The sequence below is a fragment of the Dermochelys coriacea genome, chromosome 2 (genome assembly GCF_009764565.3).
Source record: "Dermochelys coriacea isolate rDerCor1 chromosome 2, rDerCor1.pri.v4, whole genome shotgun sequence".
Taxonomy (NCBI): Eukaryota; Metazoa; Chordata; order Testudines; family Dermochelyidae; genus Dermochelys; species Dermochelys coriacea.
In genome coordinates, this window is record NC_050069.1 from 153,799,492 (window position 1) to 153,817,154 (window position 17,663).

The 17,663-nt window shown below is 43.7% G+C and overlaps 1 protein-coding gene across 3 annotated transcripts in view; it reads left to right on the forward strand.

Moving 5' to 3' along the window:
• The window catches only part of GABBR2 (gamma-aminobutyric acid type B receptor subunit 2), an 868,870-nt gene extending 864,393 nt beyond the window's left edge, over nucleotides 1–4,477 (forward strand). For all 3 annotated transcript variants that reach the window (XM_038393151.2, XM_038393150.2, XM_043508506.1), the window contains one exon: nucleotides 1,941–4,477. In XM_038393151.2, coding sequence (XP_038249079.1) covers nucleotides 1,941–2,106 — 166 coding nt within the window. In that variant the 3' untranslated portion in view covers nucleotides 2,107–4,477. The remainder of the gene's footprint in view (nucleotides 1–1,940) is intronic.
• The last annotated feature ends 13,186 nt before the right edge of the window (nucleotides 4,478–17,663 follow it).

Here is a 17,663-nt window from a genome sequence, read left to right on the forward strand (position 1 = left end):
CAGCCCTCCCCACACTCCACCAGTGCTCTGCCCCAGGCCCCGCCCCCACCCATAGCTGACTCGCGACTCACCACTTCACCCCCCGAGAGATCTCCCCCCCCGTCACCTCCTCATCCCCCACCCCCAACCAGACCCTTTCCCTACCTGCCACTAGACCCTCTTCTGCAGCTGGTTCACCGCTTACCTCTTCACCCTGCTGCTGCCCGACCCCCCATGCCCGGTGACACTCTCTCCCCATTTCACCGTAAAGCACTAATAACATTCCCCAAGGGAACCGAACAAGCAACAGGTATAGCTCAGTTACCACATAGATTCTTCTCTGCGTGGTAGGGAATTCGGTGTATGCTGTATAGAGAAAGATGAAAAGCCAGGCTACCTGCACCAACCTAAAGCTCAATCTCTCCTTTTGAAAAAGTGCTTGTCATTGACAGCCTGCGTGAAGGCAGTAGTTTAATCACCTTTCTTACACAGAATTCCCTGCCAAACTCGTTTACTTAAATTGGGTTTGAATAAATTGACTAGATTAAAAAAATAAACTCACTGGCTATGTCAGCTCCTCCTTGAGCCAGGTTAGCAGTTACTTCTTCTGGGTACAGAGAATAACTGAAGGGTCCTCAATTGGAAACGGTTTTTAACCCCAATAATACATTTTCCTACAATATAAAAGCCAGCTGAATGGGGCCAAAAGCTTCCCGGGCATTGGCAAATGCCTGTTACATGGCTTCATTACCACTTTAATGGCCCTTTAACCATTTCAGTGATCTGCTACTAGGTCTCTGGAAGGCTTTTTCACTTGTGTAAAGTTACTCAGGGATCCCTCCACTCGCCTCCTCATGCCTCCTGTCTGTCACTGCCGTCCCGCCCACATTCTCACACACACACACACACACACCCCACGGGGAGCCGGGGCGGGGGAGTGAGGAGAGACACAGCCAGCAACTGCCGGGCCCTCTGAGGGTGGAAGGAGATGAGATGGAGGAGAGGAGGAAGATTCACCCCAGGAAGCAGCAGCAAGCAAGTGGGAGCCTTGGGAAAGAGCAGGGAGGGGAAGCCATGCGCAGAGATAATAGAGGTTTCCACAAAGCAGTCTGCTGGTATGCCTCGACTCTGTTCTGGAAGGACCGCCTCCTTCCAGGAGGAGAGATTAGTTCAAACTCCATGTCCTCACTCTTCAGCATCTCTCTTAAGACTACCATTTATGATGGTGGGATCTTGTGATGTGAAAACCAGCCCACTAGGAAAATTGAGTGCCTGAAGTTAAGCTCCAAATAGACATTTAGGCATAAGTGATTTTTTTCATGTGGGCTGAGCCGCCACAGCTCCCATTGACTTCACTGGGCTTTGAGGGATGCTCAGCCTGTCCCTGGATTGGACCCAAACTACAAAGGTAAACAAACTCTACAAAAAGATGCAAAGTGACCCATGGGTTCCTTTTACATCTCCATACGCACTTATTTGCTTTAGATGGATTTGCAAAACTGACTTCTTTAATTCTAATATTTTTGAGCTAAAAATGCACATAGATTGGACCTCATTCATTCAGTTTCTGTTCTGTCTAGTTATCCAGTGCTCAGAATGGTTGTAAATCAGCCTGTGAGTGTTAGCTAGTTCATCCTCATTGCAAGCTAAAGGTTTTTTTCCAAACATCAGCAGTCTAACATTTAATTTCAAAATAGCTGGGAATTTTAGACAGTTGTGGGGTACTTGAAACAAGCCATTAGATTCTCTTGTCTTGTCTAGTCTAGTCTGTCCAAAAAAACTCCCAAAAGGGAAGTTGGTAACAGCAGTGGTATATCTCAACAGCAGCAAATGTAATGTTCTTGGCATTAACCCTCTCTGTAATAGCAGAAGTCAGAGAAAACATTCTTACAGAGACATCAAGCATTTGATATATTCAATTTTCCTCTTCTGCTAACATCTCTTTTTCCTTCTCTCTACAGTATACAACGCCGATTGTCTTTACAACTGCCCATTCTTCACCATGCCTATTTGCCATCCATAGGAGGAGTTGACGCTAGCTGTGCCAGTCCGTGTGTAAGCCCCAGTGCCAGTCCTCGGCACAGACACGTGCCACCATCTTTTCGAGTGATGGTTTCTGGCCTGTAGAAATGGGAGATCAGAGCTTCCTGAACTACTTTTAAGTACTCAGTGACTGGACTGAACATCAGATGTAGAACTCTGTTATAAACATACTATTTGCTCTTACCACATGGAGGAACTAGTGCTAAGGCCATCATCATGAGAGTACCAGTGTAACTCATGTGGAAAGGCGAGAGCAAGAGATACCTGGAGTTTGATCTGTAGCCTTATTCATGGATCTTTTATTTCTTCACAAAGAAGTCATTGAAAATATTTCTTCCCAAATTTCTACTAGCAACAAGAAGGCTGGGAAATACGAATCTTGCAAAAAATGAGACAATTTAAAAAAACCCACTCAACTGTCACTGTTACATGGCTGCTGAAAACATGGAACTATATGCTGTCCATGTAAGAAAAATAAAATGATAGAGCTATAACATTTATTGAAATAGATACACTTCATTTTACAAAAGTTGTGTTAAATTGTTGGAACATTATGCACTGGTTAGTCTTGCTTGTTTTCATTTCAGAGAGGATTTTAGTGGGAAAGGTGGATTTTGAGAAATGATTCCTGAATTGTGATTGAGACTCTGTGTTGCTAATAGCAGAGTCCCCCTGTAACTAAAAGCTATACACAGGGCAGAAGCAGAGATTGTAGCAACAGCCCTGAGGCATTACCAGCTACAGAGCTGCTGTTCCAAGTCAGAGCTCTTTACGGTTCTTCAGGGATTAGATGTGGTGATTGCCAGGTTCCCATGCTGACCATAAGGGACTTATTTTGACAGAGTTTCTGCCTCTCTTTCAAAATAAACACAACCAACCGTAATACACAAAGGCAGCAGAAAAAGGTCTAGGGCTGCTAACTCAATAAGCTGAGGATGGATGGATAGTAAAGTCTTATTGTCACAGAATGGATTGATTTTCACAGTTTGTTTGAATTATGCTGCACATAATTACCATCATACTAATTTAGTAGACAGGGGGTGGGTGGGGGGAACAGGGCACAGCACCTAGCGGCTGCAGGCAATTTCTGCAGAGTGCATAGACAATAATATACACTACCTTTCCTTGGTACCTGCGTGTGTGACAGTTGTAACTGGTAATAGTTGATATAAACCAAGTTTGAACCTAGAATATTTTGTTTGACTATGATAAATAAAGGTGTGGAAAAAGCATGAATTTTAACCTCTCTATTGATAAGGGCTGATCGCATTTCATATTTGAGCTCATACCTTAGCTCTACTCCCCTAAGCAAAGTTATTCTAAGGTATTATAGTTGTAAGATGTTCTAACTGAACCAATCTTAGCGACATTCTCACGAACTGTTAGTGAGGCCTGATCCCAGTCTATTCTCCAGTATATTGGCAATGTGATGTATCACGGCCTTGTCAGTTGTTAAAACCAGTGATTTTCTTAAACCAAATAAAAATATTGTCTAGCTAAAAATAGCAGTGGTGCCTCAGAATGCAATTGGTGTCTTTAACCAATGCCTGCCCACCTCACACATTCTGAAGTGAATATTGCACAAACACTCCCAGATCAGAGATGACTGAAGAGCTGCTTTCAGTAGCTGCATAGTGGAGGAGGCTTATTAACAGAGGGACTTAATTGCAGCTTTGACAAACAAGCAAAACTCTTCACCACATAGCCAAAAATAACCATAAATATAAATCTTCCAATGGGAGCACCACAAAATATTTCACTTGGCACATACAGTAAGAGAGATTATGGAGGTACCTGTAGCTTTTAGAACAAAAACATGTAAGCATAACACAGGTAAAATAGAATTCATTACTCTGTTTAAGCATTGATGTTGTCACTCAATGTATGTTGACAGTATTCTCTTGCTTTATTGATTTAATCAGGGCTTGGTTTATTTTAAAAGGAATCTGTTAATTTGTAAAAGAAAAGGACAAAATTGTATATAATGTATACACAAACATTGCTGTAGAAATATTAATACAACATAGCAGGAAAAACTCAAAAGTATTGGCCTGATGGAGGTGAGTGTGTGTGTGTCTGTAACTTTGTGAATACTGACTGTGTGCCGTTTACTAGGTTTAAACCATGCAGTACATTCTTTGTCTCAATGATACTGTAGTTTCTCCCATGACATTTTTTTAATTTCCTGCAGCATAACAAGACCCACCAAGTGACTATAGCTATTTAATGTTTCTGTTCTTTTATACTGCAGCAAAAGAGTACTGTAAATTTATGAAGAGGCTGTGCCCCAATGGCATTTTCCAATGATGTTAGTGCACAAATGCTTTAAACTAGACTGGAACTGCCAGAAGAAAATGTAAATGAAAAATTTCTTGTAGACCCTTATACTGCATGAGATCAATTTTTAAAAAATTGTTGCAAATCTGTTTTTATGAATAAAATATATAAAATCTAACTTTGTGTAGCTTGATGAGTCCATCTCTCAAGGAGCAGCAAACCAAACTCTGGAGAAGGAGGGATCACAACACAATACATCTTTGTCATAACACAGAAAAGTAAAAATGCACGCTAATAGTCTGACTGAGTGCACATGTACCAAGATACAGTAGACCTGCTTGCTTTAGCCCTGGTTATGACTATGAATGAATTTTAGAACCTTGTCTATACCCCTCTCACAAACCTTTCTTTGGAATATCCACCAAAGAGACTAGAGACGGTGAGGCACCAATTTAGACGTTCTAAACATTTACCTCTGTAACTCCCAAGGAGTTTATCTGGGTTCCTGGGGCTCGGTATGCATGAAACGCAAGGGGAAGCACTGTCCCTGGGAGGAAGGGGGACCAAGGGCAGACTCAGAGTGTGCTAGGCAACCAAAAAGGAAAGAGGAAAGTCACTGTTTAGAGCCAAGGAGGCTGGCAGGGCAACTGCTCAGAAGAGGGGCCATGTCTGAGAGAAAGAAGGGGCGGGGGGGTAGAGTCAAATGATTGACAAGGGAAAGCCTAGAAAGAAGAGCTAACCTGAATAACACTAAATGAGATGCCATCCCCTGGGAGCCCTGGTGGGGGGAAAAGCCATTTTGGAGCTGTCTGGAGCCAGCCACAGAAAGGGCAGGACTGACTTTGGGGAGCTGGTGAGTCCCAGGCCGACATGCAGGGTCCCCCTGAGAACTGGCCTCTGGGAACCTGGAAGCAGGATCCCTCAGCTTGGCCCTTTCCCTCTTCAAAGTGACTAGGGATGCCAACTTCCTAATTGCTGAAAACCAGACACTACAGTAGAAGCGCTGGAACCTCCCCTGACTTCACCTCTTCCCCCCCCAGGCCCCAGCCCTGCTTCACTTTTTCCTACAACGAGAAGGTAAGCAAACCTACCTATGTAATAAAATTGTGGCAATTTCTGTTTCAGTGAACAAGCTGGTTTTAAGCAGAATCTATCATTTTTTCATGAAAGCATGTGCTAAACCTCTCTGCCCCTTCTTGCACAGGCAATAGAGTTCATGTTCTAAATTGGGTTCTTCTGTTGCCTGGACTACCCCATGTGTTTTCAGGGAGCATAGTAGCCAGGTCGGGGGGGGAGTAACCAAGAAAGCATGTTTATATGGAAATGGGGAGAATCTTCAAGCCAGCGCACTGAGTGATTTATAAACCAAGATGATAGGAGACTGAGATCAGCAAAAAAAAAGTTTCCTGGCAAATACCATTTTGATTGAACTTGGGTCATATAGACCAAATGGTAAAAAAAGAACGAGCACAGAAAGGGGTAAAGCATTCTGGTTAAATGGGAACTCAGTGTAGAATACAACCAAAGCACTGCTGGTATGAGAAACTCAGGCAGGTAATACTTCAAATCTCATACAAAAATTTACTGCACAATCCAGATTTAATTAGGAAGCAGAATGTGGGAAACCTATGTCTTTGCGTTCACTACTGAAAAAAAAAAACATTGACCTGACGGGGGGTTACCATATTTCTGTTCCCAAATAGAGGACACTGCAGAAGGGTGAAGGAGTGGGGGAGGAACAGTTTGGAGAGGGTACTCACTGGAGGTGGTGGGGGCAGTGTCATGATAGGAGGGCAGCTGGCCAAGGCCAGGACTCAGCGACAGCCATCAGTCAGCGCCTCCCTGGGCTGGGAGCTGGGGCCTGGATAGGAGCTGTGGCTTGCAGAGGAATGGACCAATCAGCTGCAGATGTGGGGGTGGGGGGCAATCGGGACTCTTTCTGAGCTCCAGCTTGTCTGCTCTGCAAAAAACCCAGTCATTTCCTGTTATTTAAAAAATCCGCCCAGACAGAGAAAGGGAGCTTGAAAAAGAGGCTATGGCTGGGAAAACCCAGATGTAAGGTAACCCTACCAGAGGGGAGATGCAGGAAAACCTATAGAGCTGTAGTTTACTGAGGTTTGTTAACATGTATTCACAGCTGCTGCATAAAATAGTTCCAGTAAAGTGGACACCATTCCAAATTTGGCACTGAGTTCACAGATATTCGATAAAAAAACCAGCATGTCTTGCAAAATGCTCAAAAATATGCTCAAAGTTGGGAAAGTGCTTCCCCCCCCCCCCACACACACACCCCTTCACTTTTAAATTTAAAAGATAGTGTCCCCATTTCCCAGTATTTTATAATTAAAGCTGCTTGGGAATCAACTGTGATTATTTTGTGCCATGTAACGTTATATGTAGCATTTGTTCATCACAGTAAAACATATTTTGTCCTAACAATCCATCACCTCCCGCAAGTGTTTGACTACTAGGCTTTTTATACCAAGCTAGCTCTTGTCCTGCAGGCAGACACCCCCGCCCCCACCCACACATATGCTTAACCTCTAAAGATCTTCATCAGCTTCAGTGGGATTTCCTGCAGGAGTTGGGGCTTGCACACATGGATCAAATTGCAGGATGGGGGCTTTAGTTTTTTGTTCTGTAACTGAGACCTGACTACTCCGACTTGTTTAATTTCTCGTTACCTGAGAAAACTGACAAATTCATTCTTTAGTTTAAATGTCATGATTTCAACTCAGTTCAGCTTCTTCCATTTGCTGACTGCCTTTTCCATCTGTTGAGGTTCTAAATACTCATATTTATTATTTTTTTACCATCATATAAAGTGCACCTGGCCTCCTAAGAATATCAGAATTCTGCTATGGCACCCATAGACTTCCTTTGAAAACTGAGAGCATTGAGAGCTACAGAAGGGGTAGGGCTACATTTATAAAAGAAAAAGATCCCTCTTAGCCAGGGGCCTAAGAGTTGCAGCTCAATTGCCTCGGCTTTGACTGCTTAACAACTAGTCAGTCCCACTTGCAGAGCCCAGAGAAATGCTGCCCCCCAAAAACAGGATTAATGTATTAAACAGAAAGAGGCTTGGCAGCTCAGTGTCCACACAGGATGAAGTTGTTGCTGATGATGTAAAATTTGAAGTATGCCATTCAGCTGCGTCAGTTCATCTTGAAATGGATGGGCATGCTGTTGCAGAGTCCAGGAGCAATAATGGCAGGGATAGGAAGCAGCAGAAGGGCACGCGCAGGACAAGCGACCCAGGATAGTGGCCTGGAAGACATTACAGGGATGAAGGAGCAATTCCACTGTGTTGCACCAGCACCGGTTCCCCATTTGTGATTCAGTAAGGAAACTAATACTGAGTCAAATTTACTCAAAGGCAAGGGGCACAGCTGAGTCTACAGTCCATACTGCAAGGTGGCAGTTGCTGCCCCTCTCCTAGGTACCCCACAGTCGGTCAACAGAGTCCCCAAAGAGGGCACCACCGGCTGGGGTGTGAGATGAGACAGGGAGCCAGGCATGCAATGATTCAGCACACCCATACAGCTTCCAGGTCCAGGACTCACATGGCATGACTGCCAGAATGTGACACTGCCTCCTTGTGGCCAGTGATGGCTGGTGCCCAAAATACACCCTGCAGTGAGACTGCAGGTAGCACACTGCTGCAGCCCGGCACCTTCTGGCAAATTACATTTTCAAACTGGGAAACTAGGCAAGGTGCCACTTGGAACCATATTAGTGGGAATAAGGCAGGTTGGAGAGGAAGCAGGAGGAACAAGAGCTGCCTTCTCCCACCCCTTTTCTGACTGAAAGACAGGGACACTATATAGAGAAGGCCAGGCCAGGACCAAACTGATTATCCCTGTTAGCCCTTCACTGTTCACCCCCCAGCCCCAGCCTCCTCACCCCCCAACATACACATCACCAGTTCATCTATAGCCTCATTCACCATTTGACACCATTCTCTCCTGTATGAAACCCAGCCCCTCTCCCTCAACCTCCCCAAGGCCTCTGAGCACCCATCAATCCCACTTGCTCATAAACTGCCCCTCCCCCCCATGCACACACGCACAAGCCCTGAGCCCTACGCTGAGAACCCTGTCTCTTCCTGCATACCCTGTGCACACAGCTCAGAGCCACCCTGGAGCTCTAGACGCCTTTCCCATCCAAAGCCAATATCAGCCTCCCCTCCCCACAGAGCGAACGAGAGCGCCCAGAAAGCCTATCCCCAGACTCAGAAAACGTCCTCCTCCTTCCTCACCCCCACCCCCACCAAGCTCAGCAGCCTCCCTTAAACCTCAGGACAAAAATCTCCACTAATTGTTGTTGGATCTAGAGAGACAGAAGGGAAAGACTTCGGGTGCAAGGAGCAGGAACTGTGCATGTGTCTGTTGGCTGCTGAACTGAATTAATGCTGCAGAAACATGTATGTCCCAGGCGGCGCCTCCTCCCTCAGAAGGCCCACAGTCTATGTGCTGGAGGGCTAGGAAACCCTCAGTGACAGCAGTTGGTACCACACCCTGCAGCACATTTAGCCACACTCCACAGTATTTACAGTGGGCACAGCCCTTCTGACGTTACTGTTGGGAGCTAGACCCGTTAGTCCCTCATAATAAGTAGCCTCTGGTATAATGTTGGTATTTGAACTTCAGTTACTTAAATTGTAGCAAAGGCATCACAGCACACACTGAAGACAGGAACCATCTGTTCTAAGAAGGGGAGTGAGTCTTTCCTCCTTGCCAGGTAAATTAGTTGACATACTACTTAGGCCATGTTTACACTACCACTTATGCCAGCAAAATGTATGTCGCTCAGGGGTGTGAAAAAACACCCCCCCCCCGAGTGACATACATTTTGCTAGCATAAGTGGTAGTGTGCACAGTGCTATGTTAGTGTGAGAGTTTCTCCTCCAACATAGCTACTGCCACTCATTGAGGTGATTTTACTATGTGGATGGGAGAGGTCTCTCCCTTCGGCATAGAACGACTACCTGAGCTATCTTATAGCAGCGCAGCTGCATTGGTACAGCTGTGCCACTGTCAGCTCGCTAGCATAGACATGGCTTTAGTCTAAGATGATTAAATGAACACGAAATGCTAGGAGGAACCCAGCACAGCTTCTGTAAAAGGAAAAAGAAAAGGAGTACTTGTGGCACCTTAGAGACTAACAAATTTATTAGAGCATAAGCTTTCGTGAGCTACAGCTCACTTCATCGGATGCATTTGGTGGAAAAAACAGAGGAGAGATTTATATACACACACACAGAGAACATGAAACAATGGGTTTATCATACACACTGTAAGGAGAGTGATCACTTAAGATAAGCCATCACCCACAGCAGGGGGGGGAAAGGAGGAAAACCTTCCATGGTGACAAGCAGGTAGGCTAATTCCAGCAGTTAACAAGAATATCAGAGGAACAGTGGGGGGTGGGGTGGGGGGGGAGAAATACCATGGGGAAATAGTTTTACTTTGTGTAATGACTCATCCATTCCCAGTCTCTATTCAAGCCTAAGTTAATTGTATCCAGTTTGCAAATTAATTCCAATTCAGCAGTCTCTCGTTGGAGTCTGTTTTTGAAGCTTTTTTGTTGAAGTATAGCCACTCTTAGGTCTGTGATCGAGTGACCAGAGAGATTGAAGTGTTCTCCAACTGGTTTTTGAATGTTATAATTCTTGACATCTGATTTGTGTCCATTCATTCTTTTACGTAGAGACTGTCCAGTTTGGCCAATGTACATGGCAGAGGGGCATTGCTGGCACATGATGGCATATATCACATTGATAGATGCGCAGGTGAACGAGCCTCTGATAGTGTGGCTGATGTGATTAGGCCCTATGATGGTATCCCCTGAATAGATATGTGGACAGAGTTGGCAACGGGCTTTGTTGCAAGGATAGGTTCCTGGGTTAGTGGTTCTGTTGTGTGGTGTGTGGTTGCTGGTGAGTATTTGCTTCAGATTGGGGGGCTGTCTGTAAGCAAGGACTGGTCTATCTCCCAAGATCTGAGAGAGTGATGGCTCGTCCTTCAGGATAGGTTGTAGATCCTTGATGATGCGTTGGAGAGGTTTTAGTTGGGGGCTGAAGGTGATGGCTAGTGGCGTTCTGTTGTTTTCTTTGTTGGGCCTGTCCTGTAGTAGGTGACTTCTGGGTACTCTTCTGGCTCTGTCAATCTGTTTCTTCACTTCAGCAGGTGGGTATTGTAGTTGTAGGAATGTATGATAGAGATCTTGTAGGTGTTTGTCTCTGTCTGAGGGGTTGGAGCAAATGCGGTTATATCGTAGCGCTTGGCTGTAGACAATGGATCGAGTGGTATGATCTGGATGAAAGCTAGAGGCATGTAGGTAGGAATAGCGGTCAGTAGGTTTCCGATATAGGGTGGTGTTTATGTGACCATCGCTTATTAGCACCGTAGTGTCCAGGAAGTGGATCTCTTGTGTGGACTGGTCCAGGCTGAGGTTGATGGTGGGATGGAAATTGTTGAAATCATGGTGGAATTCCTCAAGAGCTTCTTTTCCATGGGTCCAGATGATGAAGATGTCATCAATGTAGCGCAAGTAGAGTAGGGGCATTAGGGGACGAGAGCTGAGGAAGCGTTGTTCTAAGTCAGCCATAAAAATGTTGGCATACTGTGGGGCCATGCGGGTACCCATCGCAGTGCCGCTGATTTGAAGGTATACATTGTCACCAAATGTGAAATAGTTATGGGTCAGGACAAAGTCACAAAGTTCTGCCACCAGGTTAGCCGTGACAGTATCGGGGATACTGTTCCTGACGGCTTGTAGTCCATCTTTGTGTGGAATGTTGGTGTAGAGGGCTTCTACATCCATAGTGGCTAGGATGGTGTTTTTAGGAAGATCACCAATGGACTGTAGTTTCCTCAGGAAATCGGTGGTGTCTCGAAGATAGCTGGGAGTGCTGGTAACGAAGGGCCTGAGGAGGGACTCTACATAGCCAGACAATCCTGCTGTCAGGGTGCCAATGCCTGAGATGATGGGGCGTCCAGGATTTCCAGGTTTATGGATCTTGGGTAGCAGATAGAATACCCCAGGTCGGGGCTCCAGGGGTGTGTCTGTGCGGATTTGTTCTTGTGCTTTTTCAGGGAGTTTCTTGAGCAAATGCTGTAGTTTCTTTTGGTAACTCTCAGTGGGATCAGAGGGTAATGGCTTGTAGAAAGTGGTGTTGGAGAGCTGCCTAGTAGCCTCTTGTTCATACTCCGACCTATTCATGATGACGACAGCACCTCCTTTGTCAGCCTTTTTGATTATGATGTCAGAGTTGTTTCTGAGGCTGTGGATGGCACTGTGTTCTGCATGGCTGAGGTTATGGGGTAAGCGATGCTGCTTTTCCACAATTTCAGCTCGTGCACGTTGGCGGAAGCAGTCTATGTAGAAATCCAGGCTGCTGTTTCGACCTTCAGGAGGAGTCCACCCAGAATCCTTCTTTTTGTAGTGTTGGCAGGAAGGTCTCTGTGGGTTAATATGTTGGTCAGAGGTGTGTTGGAAATATTCCTTGAGTCTGAGACGTCGAAAATAGGATTCTAGGTCACCACAGAACTGTATCATGTTCGTGGGGGTGGAGGGGCAAAAGGAGAGGCCCCGAGATAGGACAGATTCTTCCGCTGGGCTAAGAGTATAGTTGGATAGATTAACAATATTGCTGGGTGGGTTACGGGAACCATTGTTGTGGCCCCTTGTGGCATATAGTAGTTTAGATAGCTTAGTGTCCTTTTTCTTTTGTAGAGAATCAAAGTGTGTTTTGTAAATGGCTTGTCTAGTTTTTGTAAAGTCCAGCCACGAGGAAGTTTGTGTGGAAGGTTGGTTCTTTATGAGAGTATCCAGTTTTGAGAGCTCATTCTTAATCTTTCCCTGTTTGCTGTAGAGGATGTTAATCAAGTGGTTCCGCAGTTTCCTTGAGAGTGTGTGGCACAAGCTGTCAGCATAGTCTGTGTGGTATGTAGATTGTAATGGATTTTTTACCTTCAGTCCTTTCGGTATGATGTCCATCTGTTTGCATTTGGAGAGGAAGATGATGTCTGTCTGTATCTGTGCGAGTTTTTTCATGAAGTTGACAGATTTCCACTCTATACGGCTAAATTCAGTGCCTTGCATAATGACAGGTTTCAGAGTAGCAGCCGTGTTAGTCTGTATTCGCAAAAAGAAAAGGAGTACTTGTGGCACCTTAGAGACTAACAAATTTATTAGAGCATAAGCTTTCGTGAGCTACAGCTCACTTCATCGGATGCATTTGGTGGAAAAAACAGAGGAGAGATTTATATACACACACACAGAGAACATGAAACAATGGGTTTCTACCAATGTGATATATGCCATCATGTGCCAGCAATGCCCCTCTGCCATGTACATTGGCCAAACTGGACAGTCTCTACGTAAAAGAATGAATGGACACAAATCAGACGTCAAGAATTATAACATTCAAAAACCAGTTGGAGAACACTTCAATCTCTCTGGTCACTCGATCACAGACCTAAGAGTGGCTATACTTCAACAAAAAAGCTTCAAAAACAGACTCCAAGGAGAGACTGCTGAATTGGAATTAATTTGCAAACTGGATACAATTAACTTAGGCTTGAATAGAGACTGGGAATGGATGAGTCATTACACAAAGTAAAACTATTTCCCCATGGTATTTCTCCCCCCCACCCCACCCCCCACTGTTCCTCTGATATTCTTGTTAACTGCTGGAATTAGCCTACCTGCTTGTCACCATGGAAGGTTTTCCTCCTTTCCCCCCCCTGCTGTGGGTGATGGCTTATCTTAAGTGATCACTCTCCTTACAGTGTGTATGATAAACCCATTGTTTCATGTTCTCTGTGTGTGTGTATATAAATCTCTCCTCTGTTTTTTCCACCAAATGCATCCGATGAAGTGAGCTGTAGCTCACGAAAGCTTATGCTCTAATAAATTTGTTAGTCTCTAAGGTGCCACAAGTACTCCTTTTCTTTTTGCGAATACAGACTAACACGGCTGCTACTCTGAAACCTGTAAAAGGAAAGTGGACCTTTCCAAACTATTACCTGTCTTGTGAGACCTACTTGTTCCTGTTACTTATAACATGACTGTACAGGAGAAAAGTTCTTCCTGCCAAAGAGGTGAAAACTGCTCCTTCAGCCTGAGAAATCCTTTAGTTTGCCCCAAAACAGATTCTGTAGCTCATCAAATAATATGTCATCCAGCAGGAGCAACAGCCAGGCAGAGCTGACAGCAATCTCTCCAGCAGCCTGAAAATGGATGAAAGCAGGGAACAGCAAGAACAACTTGGCAACTGCCTCTTCACTTTTCAAAAATGCACTTAGTGTCTCTGGCTGAGCAAGCAGCACTCCTTCAAATGAAAAAGCTCCTGCATTAGACAATATTTCTCTTCAAGCAAAAACCAGCAAGGGAGCTGAAAGTGATCAAAACCACAGTGGGTATGTCTTCACTACTAACGCTAAAGCGCTGCCGCATGTAAGCACCAGCACTGGAAGAGAGCTCTCCCAGCACTGTAAAAAAACCTCCCCCACGAGGGGAATAGCTACCAGCACTGGGAGCATGGCTCCCAGCACTGTAGCACTATCTACACTGCCACTTTTCAGAGCAGAAACTTGCATCACTGTGGTTTTGCTTACATGCGTTTTTTTCACACCCCTGAGCGAGAAAGTTTCAGTGCTGTAAAGTGGCAGTGTAGACAAGATTGGTGTCTTACCTTAAAGACACAGTCACATCTCCTAAAAACATCATGTTTTGTCTTAAAGGGTTGGTCATGTCTTTTAAACCCTGAATAGGAGAGGCAGACCAATATGCAGGGGAGCATAAGTGTATAGTTCCGGTCAAAGCCATCATATTCCTGATCTGTAGAGATAAGGAGCGATGAAAAAAATGTGATGATCCAGAAAACAGAACTTATGGCCTCTCCGAAAAAGAGCAAAAGCACACACTGGGTTTTAAAAACACTATGCTTAAGAACAAACAAACAAACTGTCCTTACAAATCTCTGCTCATAGAAAGAGTTCACAAGCACTCACCCAGAAACTTGATAACAGCCTCAATCCAGCGATCCACTGTCTTAAAAATTGTTTGACTTTGAAGGAAGAGAAAAGAAACCCTCCAGATAGCATGGACAAAAGGCCAGATAGTTCACTAGGGTCAGAGAATTTCTATGGCTCATGATTACAACTTTTGGTTCAAAAGCTCTCAGAAGACAGTTAGCCCTAATATGGACACAGAAAAGAGTGGGGTGAAAGGGATCAAGTTAAGTATGCCCTGCCCTCCAAGACTTTCTGGCTACAGATACAATATCCTTAATTTATGGTTGGCTACGCCCATAGTGAGAAGACTGAGAATTACTATTTCACCAAAGAAAAAGACTCTAATGGAAAATGAACTACAGTCACACGGTTGGCTGGAGACCCAATGCACATGACATCAGACAGAATTCATTTCAGTAAAACAAATGTTCCATTGTCAGCATCAAGTGGAAGCATACCTAACACAGAGCATTCACTGAAATCAGAGTACTTGGGCAACCCCAAAAGCCAATTTCACAATGTTAAAATTTTAATCTGGCCACTTCATTAAAAGCCTCAGCATCTGTCATACTTAAGCTTCCCTACTTGAAACACTGTCCCTCTAGTCAAGCAGCTTCTGAGTTTGACATTTAGTCTGGTGCTTTAAGACTCCAAAGCCATCCATCAGACTTTTGTTAGTGTTGGATGAATCCATGTGCAGCAAGTCACAACTCTTTGTGAAAAGGTTTATTAAAACAGTTTCTATACATGCACAGAAATTTTTTTTTAAACTGAAATATCCTGGGAGGCCTTTTTTGTTTTGTTTTTCCAAGATAGCAAATAATATAGACCATTTCCTGCTCATCAGACACCTTTTAGTTTTAAGAAAAGGAGTACTTGTGGCACCTTAGAGACTAACAAATTTATTAGAGCATAAGCTTTCGTGAGCTCGGGCATCCGATGAAGTGAGCTGTAGCTCACGAAAGCTTATGCTCTAATAAATTTGTTAGTCTCTAAGGTGCCACAAGTACTCCTTTTCTTTTTGCGAATACAGACTAACACGGCTGCTACTCTGAAACCTTTTAGTTTTAGTATTTTAAGTTTAGAGGAATTTTACAGTTCAGCTACAAACCCTCATAACTTGTGTTTTTTAATGGAAAGGCTGACACTCTAATCTAGATATGCAGAATATTGTAATAAACAATGCCCTAGAGTCTTAGCTTTAGGTATCATTTTTCAGAAGCAGATGTTTCTGATTTATTATTCTGTAAAATCCAACAAGCTGTTTGTCTAAGAATCAAAACATACAATTGAACTGGAGAGACAGGCACTTTTTGATCAGACCGAAATGCAGCACAGTGGGAAATTTTGTTCATTGTTCCCAGCATCATCCAGTTATACAAACAAGATCAGTATTTTCTAACACTTAAATTTATGACATTCTCAGATCAACCACTAGGAATTTACTGGGACATTAGGGAAACCATCAAGTTCAAAAAGAAAGAAATCTAGCTGTTGTATCATAAAATCATGTGTTGCAGCTTCTTTATATGTTTACAGGGTTTATTCAGGCAACACACATATATATGTCTGCAGTGGTTCTCCAGGCCTCCCATTTCCAGCAATTGCCAACAACAAACCAACCAACATTAGACAGGCACACATTTCCTTGTTCAACTATCTGCCCTCCCTGGACCCCCGCAGGGTCTGGTTCATAAGACATTCATAACATTGTGTCCCCCCTGCCCCTTTTAAGTATTTACTATACTACTTATAAAACCAACAATAATCATTAGTAATGCATTTCAAATGGCAAATAATAATAAAGAAATAGGCACTCAATCACTATTACACTGTATAGTATTTCCAGTATGTAGATGGACATTTCTCATGTATAGAATGCCTCAATTCAAGCCATGAAAAAGGTAATTCCACGATCATTGCTGTATTTTCAGGAACAGCTTTTGGTTCAAATCTGCCATTCTGTGATAGGGACTTGCACAGTCTGTCCATGAGGGCTGTCTGTAGCAGCTGCTCTTGTTGCAGACTGATGCCCCTTCAGACTTCCAGAAACTAGCATGGTACCTAACTGAGCATTTTCTAGAGGCAATTCCATTCTTGCCGTACTAACATCTCCAGAGTTTACCATCCCTTTTCTAAGCTGATCCATATGTTGGTGCACAACTCTGCTATCCCTAGAATTACCATGTAGGAGACTGGTCTTGTAATATATTGGATGATAGCTGGCATCCAACTGAGACCAGGACCAGAGTTTTTAGTATAGAACTTTGCCAACAGTAAAACTACATTCTTGAGCATATTTCAGAGTGGTAGCCATGTTAGTCTGTATCAGCAAAAACAATGAGGAGTCCTTGTGGCATCTTAGAGACTAACAACTTTATTTGGGCATAAGCTTTCGCGGGCTAGAATCCACTCCATCAGATGCATGGAGTGGAAAATACAGTAGCAGGTATATATACATCATACATGAAAAGATGGGAGTTGCCTTACCAAGTTGGGGATCAGACTAATGAGACAATTCAATTAACAGTAGAATACCAAGGGAGGAAAAATCACTTTTGTAGTGGTAATGAGGGTGGCCCATTTCAAACAGTTGACAAGAAGATCTGAGTAACCGTAGGGGGAAATTAGTATGGGGAAATTAGTTTTTGTAATGACACATCCACTCCCAATCTTTATTCAGGCCTAATTTGATGGTATCCAGTTTGCAAATTAATTCCAGTTCTGCAGTTTCACATTGAAGACTGTTTTTGAAGTTTTTTGTTGAAGAATTGCCACTTTTAAGTCTGTTATTGAGTGACCAGGAAGATAGAAGTGTTCTCCTACTGGTTTTTGAATGTTATAATTCCTGATGTCAGATTTAAACTAATTTCCCCATACTAATTTCCCCCTACTGTTACTAAGTGCCACAAGGACTCCTCGTTATTCTTCAGCATGTTTGTCATGTTGTTGCTTTTGCTTCCATTGTTTCTGCTATATTTTTCCCATTAAGTATGTATGCATAAGGTCTATCCTTCACCTTCATTTCCTTCCCATTAACATAGCTGCTGGGTACAGGCATGTGGTTGACTGCAGTGTTACCCGACAATTAAATAGGTAACTTTTGTTTCTATAGTAACTCCATGTTTTCTTTTAATACCCTCTTTAAATGAGTGCCTACACACACACACACACCTCTTCCTCCTTCCTGGTAGGGTTGCCAGGCCAGTGTGGAAGGAACATTCTAAGCACAAGGTAATCCCCCATTTACTTGGGAGATAGTTGGAGACACCGAAGAAATAACAAACATATACAATATTTGCAACACAGTAATTATAAGCAGAAAGTAAATATAATCCATTT